Source organism: Antedon mediterranea, chromosome 7, assembly GCF_964355755.1.
Source record: "Antedon mediterranea chromosome 7, ecAntMedi1.1, whole genome shotgun sequence".
Taxonomy (NCBI): domain Eukaryota; kingdom Metazoa; phylum Echinodermata; class Crinoidea; order Comatulida; family Antedonidae; genus Antedon; species Antedon mediterranea.
Window position 1 is genome coordinate 3,015,888 of NC_092676.1, and position 18,498 is coordinate 3,034,385.

At 35.3% G+C, this 18,498-nt stretch overlaps 4 protein-coding genes across 4 annotated transcripts in view; all 4 read left to right on the top strand.

Annotated features, from left to right (window-relative positions):
* The window catches only part of LOC140054888 (zinc finger MYM-type protein 2-like), a 41,624-nt gene extending 38,939 nt beyond the window's left edge, over nucleotides 1–2,685 (top strand). The window contains exon 15 of the mRNA XM_072099999.1: nucleotides 1,430–2,685. Within this exon, the coding sequence (XP_071956100.1) occupies nucleotides 1,430–1,652 (223 nt within the window). The 3' untranslated portion in view covers nucleotides 1,653–2,685. The remainder of the gene's footprint in view (nucleotides 1–1,429) is intronic.
* Nucleotides 2,686–4,139: 1,454 nt separating this feature from the next.
* Nucleotides 4,140–6,810, top strand: LOC140054889 (uncharacterized). Its single transcript, XM_072100000.1, has 4 exons — nucleotides 4,140–4,179; nucleotides 4,813–5,638; nucleotides 5,753–5,888; nucleotides 6,514–6,810. The coding sequence occupies exons 1-4, from the start codon at nucleotides 4,140–4,142 to the stop codon at nucleotides 6,808–6,810; spliced, it is 1,299 nt and encodes a 432-aa protein (XP_071956101.1).
* Nucleotides 6,811–13,636: 6,826 nt separating this feature from the next.
* LOC140055187 (uncharacterized) lies at nucleotides 13,637–15,088 on the top strand. The gene is made up of 2 exons (XM_072100435.1): nucleotides 13,637–14,091; nucleotides 14,364–15,088. Exons 1-2 carry the CDS (start codon nucleotides 13,723–13,725, stop codon nucleotides 15,027–15,029), a joined length of 1,035 nt encoding a protein of 344 aa, XP_071956536.1. The 5' UTR covers nucleotides 13,637–13,722; the 3' UTR covers nucleotides 15,030–15,088.
* Nucleotides 15,089–16,151: 1,063 nt separating this feature from the next.
* LOC140054920 (uncharacterized protein CXorf65 homolog) lies at nucleotides 16,152–18,497 on the top strand. Its single transcript, XM_072100043.1, has 5 exons — nucleotides 16,152–16,259; nucleotides 16,968–17,057; nucleotides 17,183–17,302; nucleotides 17,709–17,783; nucleotides 17,895–18,497. The coding sequence occupies exons 1-5, from the start codon at nucleotides 16,232–16,234 to the stop codon at nucleotides 18,059–18,061; spliced, it is 480 nt and encodes a 159-aa protein (XP_071956144.1). The 5' UTR covers nucleotides 16,152–16,231; the 3' UTR covers nucleotides 18,062–18,497.
* The last annotated feature ends 1 nt before the right edge of the window (nucleotide 18,498 follows it).

Here is an 18,498-nt window from a genome sequence, read left to right on the forward strand (position 1 = left end):
ATGAGAGTATTGGTGGTGATTTGGAGGAGGAGGAGGAGGAGGAATAATGAGAGTATTGGTGGTGATTTGGGGGAGGAGGAGGAGGAATAATGAGAGTATTGGTGGTGATTTGGAGGAGGAGAAGGAGGAATAATGAGAGTATTGGTGGTGATTTGGGGAGGAGGAGGAGGGAATAATGAGAGTATTGGTGGTGATTTGGGGGAGGAGGAGGAGGAATAATGAGAGTATTGGTGGTGATTTGGGGGAGGAGGGAGGAATAATGAGAGTATTGGTGGTGATTTGGGGAGGAGGAGGAGGAATAATGAGAGTATTGGTGGTGATTTGGGGGAGGAGGAGGAGGAATAATGAGAGTATTGGTGGTGATTTGGTGGAGGAGGAGGAGGAATAATGAGAGTATTGGTGGTGATTTGGTGGAGGAGGAGGAGGAATAATGAGAGTATTGGTGGTGATTTGGTGGAGGAGGAGGAGGAATAATGAGAGTATTGGTGGTGATTTGGTGGAGGAGGGAGGAGGAATACTGAGAGTATTGGTGGTGATTTGGTGGAGGAGGAGGAGGAATAATGAGAGTATTGGTGGTGATTTGGTGGAGGAGGAGGAGGAATAATGAGAGTATTGGTGGTGATTGGGGAGGAGGAGGAGGAATAATGAGAGTATTGGTGGTGATTTGGTGGAGGAGGAGGAGGAATAATGAGAGTATTGGTGGTGATTTGGAGGATGAGGGAGGAGGAATAATGAGAGTATTGGTGGTGATTTGGTGGAGGAGGAGGAGGAATAATGAGAGTATTGGTGGTGATTTGGGGGAGGAGGAGGAGGAATAATGAGAGTATTGGTGGTGATTTGGGGGAGGAGGAGGAGGAATAATGAGAGTATTGGTGGTGATTTGGTGGAGGAGGAGGAGGAGGAATAATGAGAGTATTGGTGGTGATTTGGGGGAGGAGGAGGAGGAGGATAATGAGAGTATTGGTGGTGATTTGGTGGAGGAGGAGGAGGAATAATGAGAGTATTGGTGGTGATTTGGTGGAGGAGGAGGAGGAATAATGAGAGTATTGGTGGTGATTTGGTGGAGGAGGAGGAGGAATAATGAGAGTATTGGTGGTGATTTGGGGGAGGAGGAGGAGGAATAATGAGAGTATTGGTTAACTTAGTATTTGTATTTTGTATTTTGTATTTTGTATATGGATGTTTCTGTTTATTGTATTAGTATGCATTTATAATGTACACATTATTATCTAACTTGCTTGTTTAAAGGACCCCATTGGAATTAAGCTGTTTCAGCTTTATGGGTCATCCTGGTATTTTTGTTGTATTTCTTGAGTACCGAATAAAAAACAAACAAACAAATAAACAAATTTGGGACTTTGTGAAAAGATATTAAAATGATATGTTAATTAAAGTCTTTCCATAAATTAGATTTTCTTTTTATTTACAGCCCAGAGACGGTGAAAAACAAACAGAATTCCTTGTACCTAATTCCGGAAAGAATGTGCATCCCAGACAGTCCAGTATGGTATTCCAGCTGTATGTTGGATGATGGAACATTGGAGAAGATGTTAGCAAAGGCATTGATGGTCAAAGACGTTCATGAATTCTGGGCAAAGAAGGAACAGGCCGTGGAAGAAGATGACGATTACTCCCCGGATGAAGATAGTTAAGAATATCTGTGTTGTGTCTGTTGGATGATAGAAGTTCGTACATTCAACTCATTCTTGGTGTACATTAAGCTCTGTCTGCTCTATCAAACTAGTGTAATGTGCCCAAATATGGCAGTGATATATCCAAATACGGTAGTGATATGACATCAGCATGTCCATATATGGGCACATTAAATTGTTTTCATCACATAAAGTTTGATATTGTAGACAGCGCTTTTCGTTCTAGATGGTGATTTTAGTTATCATTTGTAAAAAGAAAATATTTTGGCACATTTGGCGTGTCATACTGATACTTGAGTATCAAAACAATGTAAAAAAGACAAAGAAATTGGCAGCAAGTCTGATATCAATTTTGTATAAAAGTTTGTAGAAGAAGGATAAAAAAAGAGTGTAGAAATTGGATTGAATGCACGGTACAGAGTGGTGAAAAAGATATTTATTAAGAAATAGTTCTTCATATATTCTATGGCCAAGTCTTATGAAGATATTCCTTAATGATTTTTCCACTAAGAATATGATAATAGATAATTAATTTGATGAATTATGTAAATAAGTTTCCTTGTTAGCCATCTTTAATTTATATTTGATTAAGGTAACAAGTAGAGATCAATTAGGTCATTAGCTCCAATATCATTAAATCTATTTTTAGTAAAGAATGCTTTTTTGGAGATTTCTGTTTCATCGATGACTGATTAACATTTGTGTTTAATAGATTGATCCCTAATCCATGGTTGATTTTACTATAGAAGTATACTTTACTTCTCCTAATGTATAGGTGCTTGATGGCAATTTGACTTATTGGTATAAGCAGTGTGGCACATATGGCGTGTCATACATAGTTGATAGTAAAAGATTACATAAAAAAGACTATAGAGGCAAGTTACGTCTTTTATACATTGCCTACCGGTATTATAATTATTATTTCATGATTATACTGTATTTTTTTTAAACTTGCACAGAAAAATTGTACAAAGTATTTGCGTTGATATTAAGTAGAAAATAGTAACATCTCGTTTGTGTAAACAAAATTAAAAACCAGAATTTCAAATCGCTGATGATATTGAATTATTGATTGAACTCCATGATTGAAGAATGTACATTACAGTTCTTTAGAATGCGAGAGTTAAATAAATGATAAAGGCGTCTTCACGTTAAACGGTATACGATGCATTCGACGGTAACGTGTATATCTTGAACGCGACGCAAACGACAGATCGGATGACATTTAATCGTTACATCATTACGTTTCATCCAAATTAAATTGGAACCAAGAAATTACAATATATATTTTCCTAGGTGATGGATAGCGAAAATCGGATTTATGATTTGAAATTTGAGAGTAAATCTTTATCGGAAACTTAATGGTAATAGCCTACAAGCTTTGGCGTAAACAAAGAAATACTAACGACAATGTCCAAACAAAAGGTGTCGAGTGTTGTCTTTGCTAATTGATATTCATGTTTCTTGAGTGGAAGAACGGTGGTAGTTGGTGGCGTGAGATGTTAGTAAGTAGGCCAAGTAATTATAAATGTATTATGTATTACGCCGAGAGTGTTAAAGAGTCGCTATCCAATCGAGTTTGAACAATACCATGAAAGCCCCAGTGGTCTAATGGTTAGGACATCTGCATATCAAGCAGGCGGTCCGAGTTCGAGTCCCGGTTGGGGCGACTTTTTCTCATTCTCACAGATTTCCTCATCTTTATCGTTTCAAATTAATTAATTAAATTTCAGTATATCTCCGGGCGGTTTCGAATTAATGTTCATTGCTGCCTAATGTGTTTATTAATGTATTATGTTCTGTAGGCCTATATCAGTAAATTGTATTGTCCCTCAAAACATAAAGAATAAATATAAATAAATCAAAACTTTGAATAGGCTATTTTGTAGTTTTTATGAAATTCACTTCCGTAGGAAAAAACCCCAACAAAAACAATGATTTTAGTTCGTTATAAACAGACAAAATAAAAGGTTAAATTTAACACAAAAAAAAATAAAAAAACAGTTGTACTTAAAGAATTAGTTTATGGTTGACTGTTCCCTCTAAATTACGATTTTCAGGTAGATAATTTTTAACATTTTAATTTATACTGTGTTTAAAATGAATAGGCCTAATTATTTTGCGACATTTATTAAAACAGTATATTCAACAAAAAATTGTTTATACTAATTTTTTTTTTAGGTGGAGAATAATAATCTTTAACTAAAAAAATATATATTATTACATATTAATGAAAACAAATATCGTTTATTTTGTTTACACAAGAAAATTACAACCATTGTTTTTGTAAATTATTTGAATAAATTATTAATTAATTTCTGATAATATTGTACAGTAGTAGGCTAGTATATGTAATGGATTTCCCCCAAAGCTCTTAAAGCGATTATGAAGTACCTACCATCTGTCGCATGCTGAGTAATTTGTACCTTACTGTTGATGATCTTTCTGTTACAGCAGAAACAATAGCACATAGGCCTACAGATTGAAATGGCTGCTAACATCGTTCCATATGCTTGCTTACACATTGGTAAGTTTTATCTGAATTATACGTTTTTACAAATTAATGTTATAAGAATTACTGTCTAAATTTTCTGCGTTTTTATATTTTGTAGTATCAGTAAATATCTTTATTCATCCCTCCTAGAAGGCCAATTAACAAAAGGAGATAGATTACATCAGCTTACAATAAAAAAGAGATACTTTTTCTATTTCTATCTTTTAGTACATGTATTTTATATACAGTCTTTTCGAAGGCGTTCTTTCAAGTGATTTATATTTACAATATCTTTTTTATATATCGCTGTTTAACCAATGACTATCGCTCGTAATTGGTCAACTCACTTGCGTTGCGCCTACGTCCTTGCGTTGCGTTGCGCCTACGTCCTTGCGTTTCGCCTACGTCCTGGCGTTGCGCCTACGTCCTTGGCTTGGTTGCGCATACGTCATTGCGTTGCGCCTACGTCCTTGCGTTGCGCCTACGTCGTTGCGTTCTAGTGGGAACACAAGCTTACTGAAATCTCTTCAGATTCGTGAATTATTTTGTTTTCACAGTAACTAGATGCATTTTTACAATGAAACAATTAATATACAACAACTGTAAAGATACAAAGTCTTTGAAATAATGTTTTATTAAATTTTATTGCTATTTTTAATTTCCCAGATGCATCATGGTATGATGTCCTAGCAGCTGTTTCCATGACAATGAGTCTAGGTCACGATAACCGGGAGGATGTCAAACGCAAGTTGCAGGACACATTTCAGAATATTAAAAACCGAAACACAGTGATTCCATGTCTGTCAGTGAGGTCAGCGTTTGACCTGTACTTACAGGTCAAGAAGTACCCGATAGGGTCAGAGGTCATTATGACTGCTGTCAATATCCCAAGTATGAGTGAAATTGTAAAACATCATGGGTTAAATGTGGTTCCATGGGATATCAGTATCAATACATTGTTACCTAATCTAGACTCTTTTAAACAGATGGTATCAAACAAAACTGTTGGTGTTTTAGTTTCCCATATTTATGGCAAATATTCGAATATAGATGATTTGATATCAGTTGCTAAGCAACATAATCTTGACGTAATTGAGGACTGTGCAGAATCGTTTCACGGTCTTGAAGAACTTGGTAATGCGCAGGCAGATATTGCGATGTTTAGTTTTGGAATAATCAAACACGCAACAGCATTTGGGGGTTCGCTGGTCAAAGTTCATGACCCTCAGATAGCAGAAAGGATGACCTCTCTGCATGAAACATATCCAGTGCAGAACAGAAGTCAATACTTGCGAAAAGTGCTGAAGTATGCATTTCTGATGACGTTAGTGAATAGTCCATTTGTTACAAAGTATGTTACAATGGTTGCTCGTGAATTGAACATTAATTACAAGGACTTGTTTGTACAGTATTTACGCACTTTTCCGGGTGACCTAATTAAGTCTATACGTCAGCAACCGTCTACGCCGTTAATGTGGATGATATACCGAAGGTATGAATAAACAAAATAATTAATTTATAACAATACTAATTTTTTAGTTATAGTGAACTACAATTGAAAATATTATTTTAAAAAACACAAATAATGCTTATTATACCTGTTTAGGTTGAAAAATGTTGACCCAGACTCTTTCAAAGAAGGAATGAGAAGATACGAGTATGTGGCAAATAAGATACCCAGTGAAATGTTGGTGGGGCGTGACAATGATTCGAAAAACTATTGGCTATTTCCTGTCCTTGTGGTAAGTTGTGTGGGAGATGGGCACGGTGACTACCCCTGACATTGAATAGCTGAGAGTTGATGTATAATTGACTCCTTTTTGGACCTGAGCAATCGGGAGGAAGAATCTGGTTAAAAAATAATACACAGACGATGATGAATCTTTTATATATGTGTATAAAGTTCAAAACATCTTACACTGCTATTTTATATAGAATTCCCAGTGCTGTATCTCCACTTTAACTATCTATTTCCGAAATATCATAGGAATATTTGTTAATACAGCATCTCATTTATCATGTAAGATTATGTTAAGGGTTGTGTTACTAACTAGATACACATAAAATACATATGATGTTGTATTTCTTCTATGATACTTCGGAAATAGATACAGTACCGAGAACTGACTGAAACTGCAGTAAGTCTAAGCTAATTTTCAGATTTGGTCCAAACACTTGTATATTGCATGGTAAGATAATTATGGTAAAACACATAGTTATTAGCCTAGGCCTATTAACAGAGTGGGTTCTCTTTTTTTTCGAACCCAGCATTGGTTTTGTTTGATTGCACATGACAACCCACTAAATTCCCAAGATATAGCCAAAATCCGAATAATGGGTACGTCTTTGTAAAATGTTCTTTTCCAGAATAACCCAACAAAGTTCATCAAACTGTTATCGTCACTTGGTGTTGATGCCTACAGTGGTGCTACACAACTTTCCATAGTAGTCGCAACTAACCAGACAGAAGCCCCATATCCACATGAGGCATGTAGCATGTTGGAAAGGGTTGTCTATCTACCAGTGCATAAGCATGTTCCATTCCACCATCTTGATAACATCTGCTGTGCATTAGAAACTGCAATGAAAATGCTGGATGCATCAGAAGAGGAGTACGATGGAAAGAATCCAAAGATGCAGAAAAAGTTTAGAAGTAAATTGTGATATTGTTTAATTAAACGTTTGCTTGGCGAATAGACACCGGTAAAGTGCGATGTGCACCTTGAAGAATAGAAAAAGACGATTGTATCATAACCGATCTCGAGACATTCTCAACCATACTTTATTCTCTTTTGAAAACACATGGGGTAACTCAAATCTAACTTTACTAGAGTATTTTTGTTCACTTAATTATGGTTTGTAACTTTAATTTACCGCTGTGGACATTTAAGAGGGAATGTTTTATAATAATCTCTTGTTTAGGTAACTATATAGCAATGGATGATATGATGGGGAAAACGTTAAATTAATAATAAAATTCATCTTGTTGTGGTCTTCCTCATTGTTAAAAACTGCATTTGCTGTTGGGAATTTTTTTCTTCAAAATTTTTCATTATTTTTGTATATTGTATTTCAAATGATTTGGTTTTTATTTTATTGAAAGCAATACACTTATTGCGCATGCGTAAACGAATTTCGCCAAAAAGTAAACGCATTCTTAAAGATAAGAATCGCCGTCCAGGACAAATATGTATTTCATATAAAAATAATACCATTCAGTAGAAGATTTAAACTGTCGAGTCAGCTTTCAATCCAAATAAAAAGATAATTACAGTTCAACCTTTGGAGGTTTTGAAAACTATATATATATATGGTTTGTACTTAATTTGCTGTTACACATTGAAGATACATTAGACAACATTTGACCTATTTAGACCTATTTAAATTACTGCGTTTGTCATGTTGTTAAGAAGCTAAGTATGCTATGCGTCTTGAAAGTCAATCACAATCCTTCATCTAAAAGCTATAAACACGTTTTGTAGGTTGGCACGCATTATCATAAGAATATAGAAAACTACTTGAAATCATGCATGATGCGGTATTGTTGCTAATCAAATTCTCTTCATCTTGCCGATAATTGTCACGACGCAATGTTTACTCGGCAAACACATCACAACGATGACTGATGGAGTTTTCATGTTCTAGACAAATAAAAAGTCATACCGCAGCACCCTCAGACTTTATTGTTGAATGGTTAGAAGAATTTTTATTTGGTTTGGATATTAAAGAAGATTATGTGAATGAAGAGAGTTGACAAATCTGTGCTAAGTTGCGTTGTTGCTTAGCAATATTCAACTATGGCAATTATCTAGAGTGTCGTCGTTAACATACTGCTGTCTTCATCGTCTGATTACGAACATGAATGACATAGGCTCTGGTTGCCTTTCAGATTTTGTAAATTTTATACGCCGTATTAACGGCTGTAAGCCTACTAACGTTCCTTTAAACGATTGAGCTACTTTGGATATCTTACTGGAAAACATACTGCACAGATAGAACATGTGAATATTTCAGCCCGATCTTAAGGAACATTAACTGGTTCTTGTATGATGTTTTCATGTGTTTTATATGCACCTGTTGTCTTTCTGATTTTGTGAATTTTGTACGCCGTATTAATGGATGTAAACATACTGACGTTCCTCTAAACGATTGAGCTACTTTGGATGTTTTACTGGAAAACACACCGTACAGATACAATGATTTTGAATATTTCAGCCCGATCTTAAAGAACATTAACTGGTTTTTGTATAATGTTTTATTGTGTTTCCTGCTTATGACAGACAAATATGGCATCGAGTGCTAAAAAGTCTCGTGAATTCAAGGCATTTCCAGTGTCCGTTGACATGGTTAGAGTTCAGAAAAATATTAAAACTGAAGAGAGAAAGTTAAAAGTAACGTTTGATAAGATGGAAAAGAAAAAGCACACCGATGCTGTGAAACACTTCACAGAAATGAGGGCAATTCGAAAAGAACTCCAAGGAGTCGAGCTTGCAAAGGCACAGACAACTATGACGTTTTCTTCACGTCAAGTCGCTGGTTTAGAAAAACCACCTTTTTTAACTTGTAAAAGTGTTACGAAATTCATACCTCCGACATTATGCCGACGTTACTTCGTTTCTATTGGACCGTCTGCATCCTCAACTGGAGCTGCTCAATCCAGAGATTCGACTTCTCGGTCTTCATCTAGGAATTCAACACGACATTGTTCATTTTCAACAACTCGTAGCGAATTACTTTCCAACACTCGATTGTCAAATCACAGGTTAAGCATCGTAGAATATGAGCATATCAGAAAGCGTTCTAAAAGTTCATTGACATATAGACAGGAAAATGTGAAACACCCGTCCTCTCCTTTTAATACTTCATCTTGGATAGATGACGAAGAAGAATATGGTTTTTATAAGGAACCTTTTTCAGTTAAAAGTCAAAAGGTTCAGAAGTCAACAGAAGACTCTGTCTCACCAACAAAGACTGCTGCTCCTGAAAGGTTCACGAGTGAAGTACCTTCATCAACACTTTTGAGAATAAAAGCATTAAAACTGGACACTAAACGTCAGAACAGTGTCCTATCTGAAAGAGTAAAACAATTCATGAAGCCTCCGTCCACACCTACATTTAAGAAATATGTATACAAATAGCGCGTCTTCTCTTCTATTGATAATGTGTAGTGTTCTGAGCTCGTATTGTCGATAAACTCGTACTGCAGTTGCTTGGCGAATTGTTATGGTAGTAGAGAAGCTTGGTAAAATCCAAGCTTACTACTAAGTTCAAGTCGTAGGTTCATCTTGACCGTACTGTCAACGTTACGAGAGTTTTTACCAAAGCGTGTCCGAAACAGAGTGCGGTTTAAAATAAGTTGATGGAATGAGCCTATTGGCAATGACACGGTAGAAGCATGGAGTTATTTATATGGTAGAAGTATACAGAATAAAAGCAATGAAATCGCTGATAATATGATCTTTGCGAAAATACAATCGAATAGGTTCAGTCCAACTTATTGAGGCTCATGCGCATGTCCACAAACTTGGCCTGGTCTCACCCATGTATCAGAATAACGTTTGGTTACACTAAGATTACACATTGATAATTTAATTGTATCTTTTGACTTATCTGAAACACATGTTTAACCATGTTATTTGCTTCTGAAGTGCTGATTACATCTTCAAACGAGTTGGAATGATATTCTACGTCGAATTTTAGAGTTGCTAAGAACAAATGGCATTTTTAAACAAAACTAGTGGACAAAAGCTATCTATCTGGCGTCAGTCATCAGTTATAAGATAAATTGCTTTCGTCACAGTTATTTTCAGATCTTGTATAATTATTATTTAAGCACACTGTGAAATAGACCGGTGCTGTGAGGAGTTATTAAACGTTTTTCTTAATTTGTTATGTTTGCACAAAGTTTGGTGAGTTTCCATATTAAATAATAATTAACTTAGGCCTAATATTTTATTTTATTTTTATTCTTACGCCGTTAGTCTTGTTACAATTATAGTTGAAAAGTTAATAATGGTAACATTATATAGTATTATTTTCTCGTTTCAATTATTTTCCGTCGAAATGAAAGTCGGAAAATACTTTTATGTGTTACGTTTTAATAGGTTATTGCAGTAGGTAATGTACATGGATTTATTTGTGACTTGAAATATCTGAGTCTTCTCACTATGTTCTACAACTCATTTCAGAGGCCCGTAAGAAAAATCACTTATTTTGCATTCATACTGAATTCCCTAATTTATTCAGAGGCGCATAAAAAGTCACTTATTTTGCATACATAGGCCTACTCAATTCCCTAAGAATAATGTGTGAATATTCACCAATGAGAATTTAAATAAACGTGAGATGAACTCACACAAGACAACAAAAAAAGGAATAATGTGTAGTGTACGGAAAAAAGAGTAATTTTGTATACACAGTCGAACCCTCCTTTGAGACTCCCCATATAAAGGGATAATTTGATGGGTAATCTATTGTGTTGGTAATTACCAGGTACGTAGAATTAATGACACTGTATACAAATTTTCCATTATGTTAGCGCATTACCAACATTGTGCTTGTTTTTAATGTAGACCGTACTGTCAAAATATGAACACTTACCGTAAACACGGCGCGTTGTATTGTTCATGTCACCTTTAAAGTTCAAGTTACACAGTGATGAATAAAGATGGGTAAACTTTGTATATTTAGTGTTCTTGGATCTTGTTTGCACCGTTCAAATACAGTTGAGAGATCATTTTCGGTCCATTGCTTGTTGGACGATAGTTTTAAATCCTAGGCCTAATACATCGTATTGTTCAAGAAGAATTATCCTATAAGAGTTGATTTATTTGGAATATTTATCTTAAAACATAGGCTACAGTAGTACTTGGTATGGTAAGTAAATCATTTTATTGGGACATTGCTCATTATTTAAATTACCTTTGGGTTTCTTGTTGTTAGTCATCATCTAGGCCCTCCTAAATACACAGGCCTAATATCTTATTAGTATTCAGTGGGACGCCTGAAATGTGCGTTCACACTTAACGCCAAACGCTTTGTTACTTACCAAAAGCCTCCGTGTAACCAGGAGGAAATAAATCAATGAACACTTGTTGTTCTATTTCCTACGGTACGTCTTGGCTAATAGTGTTTTGTTTTTGTTTCTCTATAGTTATTAAATCTTGAAATAATTTCATTTGGATCCTAATATTATAGAAGAACAATGTTTCTTTTTTGTTGATCCAATAGATAGATTTATTTTCGATCTATTGAATAAAAAAAATATGTCCATAGTTATGCCTACATGGCGTTTAGTCTTATTTTATTGACATTATCAAATGTTTATATTTAAAATTTAACAAAGTCATCGCGTGTTTTAAAATCAAATGTGTTGTATCTAATTTGAAAATTGTTATCAAATCTCAAATATGAAATATTTTCTACTATTATGAAACACACTGCATTGTTGACAAACACGATAACTGTGTTTAAAGTGTACACTGTACCTATGGATATACACCTTTGTTAAATGTACACTACATCGGTTATTAACCTAATATTTATATTATAATGCATTATGATACATAAATAGATATTTATTGCATATTATTTAATTTGATCAGTTTATCAACAAAAGTAAAGAGCGTACATACTACTTTACGTGGTCTGGGATCCAGGATTTTGAAATAGGTGGGGAGAGGGCGTGGGTATACAATTATTGTAAAAGCGCTGAACTTTATCCAATTTCCTAATCTTTTGGATTTAGCGGGGATGGGTGAGGGGAGCTTCCTGGATCCACTTATGGGAAGGGTAATATACAGCGTTCTATCACATTAACGCAATTTACGCAACGTAAGCAAATGCCCTTCCAATAATTGTGTTTTCCCCCGCCTGCGTTAAAAATCAAACCTGCGATATTTGCCGCACTATTGAGTCGTCGGTTCCCACTTGTGATTACGCAATAAATCACTTTGCGTCGATACGTCGCTGCGTTGCGTTCTAGTGGGAACCACGCTTTATCGTCCGGTCTACTCCAACGCATCGTTCCCCTCCCCCAAATTTCCCAACCGTTAACTCCATAAGATCGGTAGGCATATTAAGATACCATTAACAATGTCTAGTTTAACCTTGGGTTAATGTTATTATTCCTAATATCGATCCAGTTCAATATATTGCACTTGAATTAACCGTTGGTTGGTGATAGGCCTACCGATGTCATTCAAGGTCAAAAAATCACAAATCGTTATTGAACCATAGTATAGTCACTAGAGATCTAACAACACATAATGATGTGTAGGCCTATATTCGAATCTGTGATATTCCTGCATGAGGCTAGGATAATATTGCTACGGCCCCTTTTTTGTGCAATTAATTTCTGCGATAATGGTGAGTATTTAATAATGTATAATGTATCTCCTTTTATTTAGTCAGTATGTTGATCTGTATTATCATGACATTCTGTGGTTCTATTTCCTGGTATCCGTTTTGTCATGTTTATTTCAAAACTGTCTAATAAAGCGAATTAAGCTTAAAAGATCCACCAAATGGTGAGATGAAGGATTTTATCGTCATGTCTCAATTTCGAAAAAGATTTTTTTTTAAAGATTTGTCTAGCCCTTAATCATGCCCAATATTGTAAAACGTAAAAGGTCTAATTCACTGATGTATACCACCACTTTATGTCGGATGCAGGATTTTTAAATTGAGTACCTCGAGGCTTATAAATGGAACCAAAATGTTATAATGTTGTGCATGCCTTTGCATTGATGTTGTTTCTTGTTATTAAAGCCAGTGCGTGGGATCCGCATGTATTTATAAAACATACAGTTATTTATAGGCCTATTGCATCAATACACTGATAAATTATGCAACAATAAACTACGGTACATTATTTCATGAAGTAGGTTCACTGCTGCTGACGTCATTGTTTTTTTATAAACACAAACTAGATCGCCATATACAAATACAGTCTTAAGGAGATTCCAATGTCATTATCTAATGAGACATGTTATTATATATTAGCTAAATGTTTCTTTTATCGATAAACTACTATACATCACCTTGGAGATGAAGTACTAATTAGTGCCAAATCATTCCCCCTGAGACCTAGACCTTCTAACAATTGTATCAATTCATTTACTGTTTATTTGTTCTTTTGTTAGTCTTACCATTGTTAATGATGACACCATGATCTAGAACTACACACAGAGAATCGTATAATACTTAAAGTATCATACAACTTTACAATAAAGTAAATAATACAAAGGTAAGTTACTTTTTATTTCTTAAGATTTATTTTAGGTGTTATTTTTCTCTCATCGACACAATAACACAATAATTACGAAGATACCTTTCAAATCAAAATCTGTTTCGAAATAAACTAATTTATATATTTATTAATTTTTTTGGGGATCGACAAGATTTTTACGAAAATTGTATTCTGTAATAGATAGTTGAGTCAATATGCAATGTGGTAAGATTGGAGATTGGTTGAGTTGAGTGGGTTAGATAAGTTTATAAATTAATAGTATTACGTTGCTATTTTATAGATTTATATACAACTGACACTTTTGTGGCAAAACACTCAGAATCACCATGACACTGGACATACGAGGACATCTTAACGTTGAAAAGGTTAGAAACAACAAGGACATGCCCGCAGAAGAAGGAAGAGGGATTGGCTATTACGATGATTGTATGGCGAAATTAGCCAATCAAGAAGAGGATGAGAGATTGACAGAAACGATGGATTCCCTAAATCTTCAAAAAACCCGTATGTTGGCAGACACAAGACATGAACTGAAGAGCGTGGACAAAACATTGCGGAAGTTGCAGCGACAAAAGAAACTTCTTCGTAGAGCAACTCTGGAAAATGTTATCAGTAGAGAAAATAAACAAGTCGTCTATAAGTCTTTTAAATCAATATCCGAAGAAGAAGAAGAGAGTGATGATACTGATATTGAGGTAAATTATCAGTCGCTATCGTTAGGCGACGCCACAGGACAGAATCTTAGTGTGAACGTAGCTTTAACCTTAAGCCTGGTTCCCACTAGTGACGTAACCTACGCAACGTAAGAAAATGTCCCTCTAATAACTGTGTTGTCCTTCTCCTGCGTGAAATCAAACCTTGTGATTACGCAAAGTGCTGTTTTGCAATACGTCGCTGCGTTGCGTCGCGTTCTAGTGGGAACCACACTTTATATTAAATTTATAAAAACTATATTTTCTATTTTTAGAATTCGTCAAAGAGTGATGATTCGTCAACTGTCAACAAGGATGCGAGTGCCACGATGACATGCCCTGCATTTCCTGGTGTTCCGACACCAACAGACTCCAGTCTCGCAAGCTACGATACCTATTGGTTACGAAGACGTGGCGTGAATCCTCCACTTATGCCAAGACCAGCTTCAACTAAAATATTTAACGAGATAGAAAATGAAAAAACGAACAATGGAATAAATAAACGAAAAAAGTTTTACCGACAAAAGACAATGATTAATTTGAATAATAAAATTAATGAAAGTGACTCGTCAGTTAAAACAAAAACAGAGAAAGTTGAAAACAAATTTCGTCCTAAAACGTCAATTGGTCATAACCCTTCACGACGACGAAGTTCATTAAATAGTAATCGAGACCGCCCTCATACGGCTGTGGAGGTAGGGACGAGGGGTCGATCAAGGCGGGAATTAACTCAGTTGACACACATAGATGCCGTGATGTCGTCAGAAAGAGAGTTTCGACGGAACGAATGGTTGGAAAATAAATCAATATTAAAAGCAGAGCAGGATCGCGTACTTAGAAGCAAAGTACAATCGTTTTTAGAAACTATCGAACGAGATAAAAAGAAGTTTCTTTCGGATGTAAAAGTTAGTGTAAAAAGTCGGGACTTAGACGTAATTTAATTAGTAGATATTATAAAAGAAATGTAATAAAGCTTGGTTCCCACTAGGACGCAACGTATTGACGTAAGCGATTGACCAAGGACATGCGTCAGTTCGGATAATACATCGCTTGTGATCATTGGTCAAATTACTTGTCAAGGTCCTTGCGTTGCGCGCGCGCGTCTAAGTGAAAAGCAAACATTTTGAAAGCATCAATTGAAGTATCGTATCACAATTATAGTCTGAAATAAAAATATTTTAATTTTGAATAAATGTTTACCTACAATCATGGATGATGTGTTACCTTTCATTCATTATTTTGCTAAAATCATTTTAGCAATATACAAGAAAATACATAAATAATACGAATTAAAATGGTATAAAAACATGAACAGTAGAAAAAATGAGATAAATAATATACTACTATATAATATATAAAATATATAATAAAATCATTTTTTTGATAGTAAAAATGTAATAAAAAACATTAATACATTTTAAGAAAATATGGTGTTTTGTTTACCTCATTAAATTATCTTTTTAAACAAGGAAGACAATAACAAATATGCTGCAACTCAAAATCAAATATGATTTTCACCCCCGCTACCTATGGGCCACCGTAGTTTGTTTGTTGGCAGACTACTTTCTAACCAATCGGATCTCATTGGATTCTTTACCGCCAAAGAAGATAGATCAGAGCAAAACGTGTGAGTTATTATACTTTTTTTAGACCTATTTGAGGCCTCTAATGATTATTATATATATCTGCATGAGTTAAACAAATCATGTAGACATGGGAAGATCAGTTATATGAATTATAGGCATTGTATATTCCATAGGATCATTTTTCCATTCTCGATGCTCAAGTCATAGCTAGCTAGGCCTGGCCTACTTCAAGAGTGGTTAGACTATAGCTACTAGAGAGAGAGGCGAGATCAGCGCATGGCACTTCAGTCTGCGATTTAACCCTTTTTTCTGGGTTTAACCAGCTTAGCAAACTACCATGGTCAAGACCATTTCATACTTGGTAATTTAATCAGAAAATCCTTATTGGCTTGGTAAAACGTGTTCATTTGTGCTCTTAAGCACGCGCGTATATCGAGACTCGTCGTCGACGCAGCTGCAGTTACGTCATACGCGCGGTCGGCTCTGGACGGATACAACGAAAACGCCAGTTTTCCAATTTTGTGTGTTCGTATAATTCATTTTAAAGTACATATAGAATGGGGTTCATAGTTATTCGCTTTGGAGGTAGGCATATGTTTTTTGCGTTTTCTTTTTCTTGTTTTCCTAGCCTAGTGTAGGTCTCTAGGCAGAGAGAGACCTTATATGGCTAATATTAATAGCAGTATGCTACCTACCTAGCTAGGCCTTAGGCTAGGCTTGTTAGGGCTAGGTAGGCTTAGCCTAGCTTATACTAGCCTCTAGCTAGGCTAGGCCTAGGTCTAGCCTACCTGTTTATGCCCTATAGGACTGTTGTTAGCTAGATAGATTTAGATTTTACTTGGATCATGATAATTATGCTGTGTATTTTGTGGATGTTGAGTACGCTTAAAAATAAATATTATAATAATTAATAGCCTATAAATAATTAATACTACGGCCTTACTACTAGCTTCGGCCCACCTAAGCCTAAGCCTAGCCTAGCTAGAGAAAAATATACAATTGTATTAATTATTGTAATAAATACTCTTCACAGAATGTAGTCTCTGTAGTTGTATTCTATCTGTCAAGTTAAATTTTTAAAATCCAATAGGCTATGCTTAGCCTAACTAGTCCTAGCCTAAGTATTAGTAATGATGGTGTGATAACGAAAAAAAGTTACTCCAGGATATCACTATTTTTAGGCCTAGTATTATATTATAATTTAATAGCCTATTTTTAATTAATTGTTAATTCGTGAGAACGTAATAACTATGTATTTATAATTAACCTTAATTACTACGTTTTCTAAAACAGGAAGTGGGGCATTTTTAGCCAATCCTGACTGTACGGTGGCAAACCTATTGGCTTACATCAAACGCACGTGTAATGAAACCGATCCAAAAGGTACGGCACTAGGCTTAACCAATTTCAATATTTTATTTTCCAGAGTATTAATATGTCAATTTTAGTACTACTATACTGTATGTATAAACTAATTATTTGTTATTAAAATTACCTAAATTTCGCAGTTGGATTGGATCTAGCTGATGAAGATGGTATGCTAATGAACTTATGCGATCTACACCCAAAGAGAAGGGCGTCTGGTATACTATCCACAAAGACTATGTATATACCCATCAAATTAGAACGTAATTGAATTTACATTATATTATCCTTTTAGGCACATAGATAATATATACCGTAGGTTATTATCATATATTTATGAAGCCGAAAGACTCGTGAGTTCCTTCGTATAGAAGACGAAAAAGGGTGTGTTTCGTTGGTAGAGAAGACGAAAGAGGGATTGGTTTCTTCGTATAGACGACAAAAGAGGGTTTGGTTCCTTCGTAGAGAAGACGAAAGAGGGGTTGGTTTCTTCGTATAGACGCCAAAAGAAGGTGTGGTTCCTTCGTATAGACGCCAAAAGATAGTGCGGTTCCTTCGTATAGAAGGCAAAAGAGGGCGTGGCTTCGTCAGACAAGACTCCCAGTACAGTTAAGATAAACCAATCTAAACGTATTCCTTTATCAATGTCTCATTCGTATTCACTTACAGGCACAGAAGACGGTGGTTTAAAACCGTACGTTCCCCTAGTTCCAGATATGGATAAAGAAAGTCCAGAATTTATGAGTGAGTTTGCTGGCAGACACTGACAATATATCGTCAAATGATAATAAATAACATAAAAATAATGTTTTCGTTTTATTCTTTTCATGTTATTATCTTTTATTGTATTTTCAGGACGACTGGCAGTGCAGTATGAACGAAGAACTGGAAAAAGTATTCGAGGCTACGGCCGACTAAAGTCCCTACCAGAGGACGCTCAAACGGGAAAATCGACAACGTCTTCCAAACGCGGTACTTCAAAGGGAGGAAAGAGCGCCGGTCGGGCAGGAAAAACACGATAGTACTAGCAAATTAATTCAATTCTCTACGTATTCTATTCCACTGTAGGCCTAGTTAATACCTATAAAGTAATTTATTCCTCTCTTTGATAATACAATACAAATATTATAACGTGTATTGTATTTGTGTATTTTGTTATATGTATTCTTTCCGTTATTAATACAATACATCATAATACTATTTTACGTTACAATAATTGTAATGAAAAGTTACTGTTTTAAAAATACTATTAGGAGAGAAATGAAATACGGGGCTCCATGTGGACATTGATAATTGTTTAAAAATAATACACAGATGACAGAATTCTGAACGGCGCCCCGTAATGAGGTGTATTGTAAATAATATTTAATTAATAAGATGGGTTTTTCAATCTGTGCAATTTTTGTTTGTTGTTTTGCGTAAACTGATCGATTACGCGAGGTACACAACACAAAAAATT

Bases quoted from the DNA above. Each gene is read 5' to 3' on its own strand.
- LOC140054889 (XM_072100000.1), top strand. From the start codon at position 4,140: ATGGCTGCTAACATCGTTCCATATGCTTGCTTACACATTG. The intron at 4,180-4,812 runs GTAAGTTTTATC...TTAATTTCCCAG, and splicing joins ATATGCTTGCTTACACATTG to ATGCATCATGGTATGATGTC. The intron at 5,889-6,513 runs GTAAGTTGTGTG...GTTCTTTTCCAG, and splicing joins GGCTATTTCCTGTCCTTGTG to AATAACCCAACAAAGTTCAT.
- LOC140054920 (XM_072100043.1), top strand. From the start codon at position 16,232: ATGGGGTTCATAGTTATTCGCTTTGGAG. The intron at 17,058-17,182 runs GTACGGCACTAG...TAAATTTCGCAG, and splicing joins TAATGAAACCGATCCAAAAG to TTGGATTGGATCTAGCTGAT. The intron at 17,303-17,708 runs GTAATTGAATTT...ATTCACTTACAG, and splicing joins TATACCCATCAAATTAGAAC to GCACAGAAGACGGTGGTTTA.
- LOC140055187 (XM_072100435.1), top strand. From the start codon at position 13,723: ATGACACTGGACATACGAGGACATCTTAACGTTGAAAAGGTTAGAAAC. The intron at 14,092-14,363 runs GTAAATTATCAG...TTCTATTTTTAG, and splicing joins GTGATGATACTGATATTGAG to AATTCGTCAAAGAGTGATGA.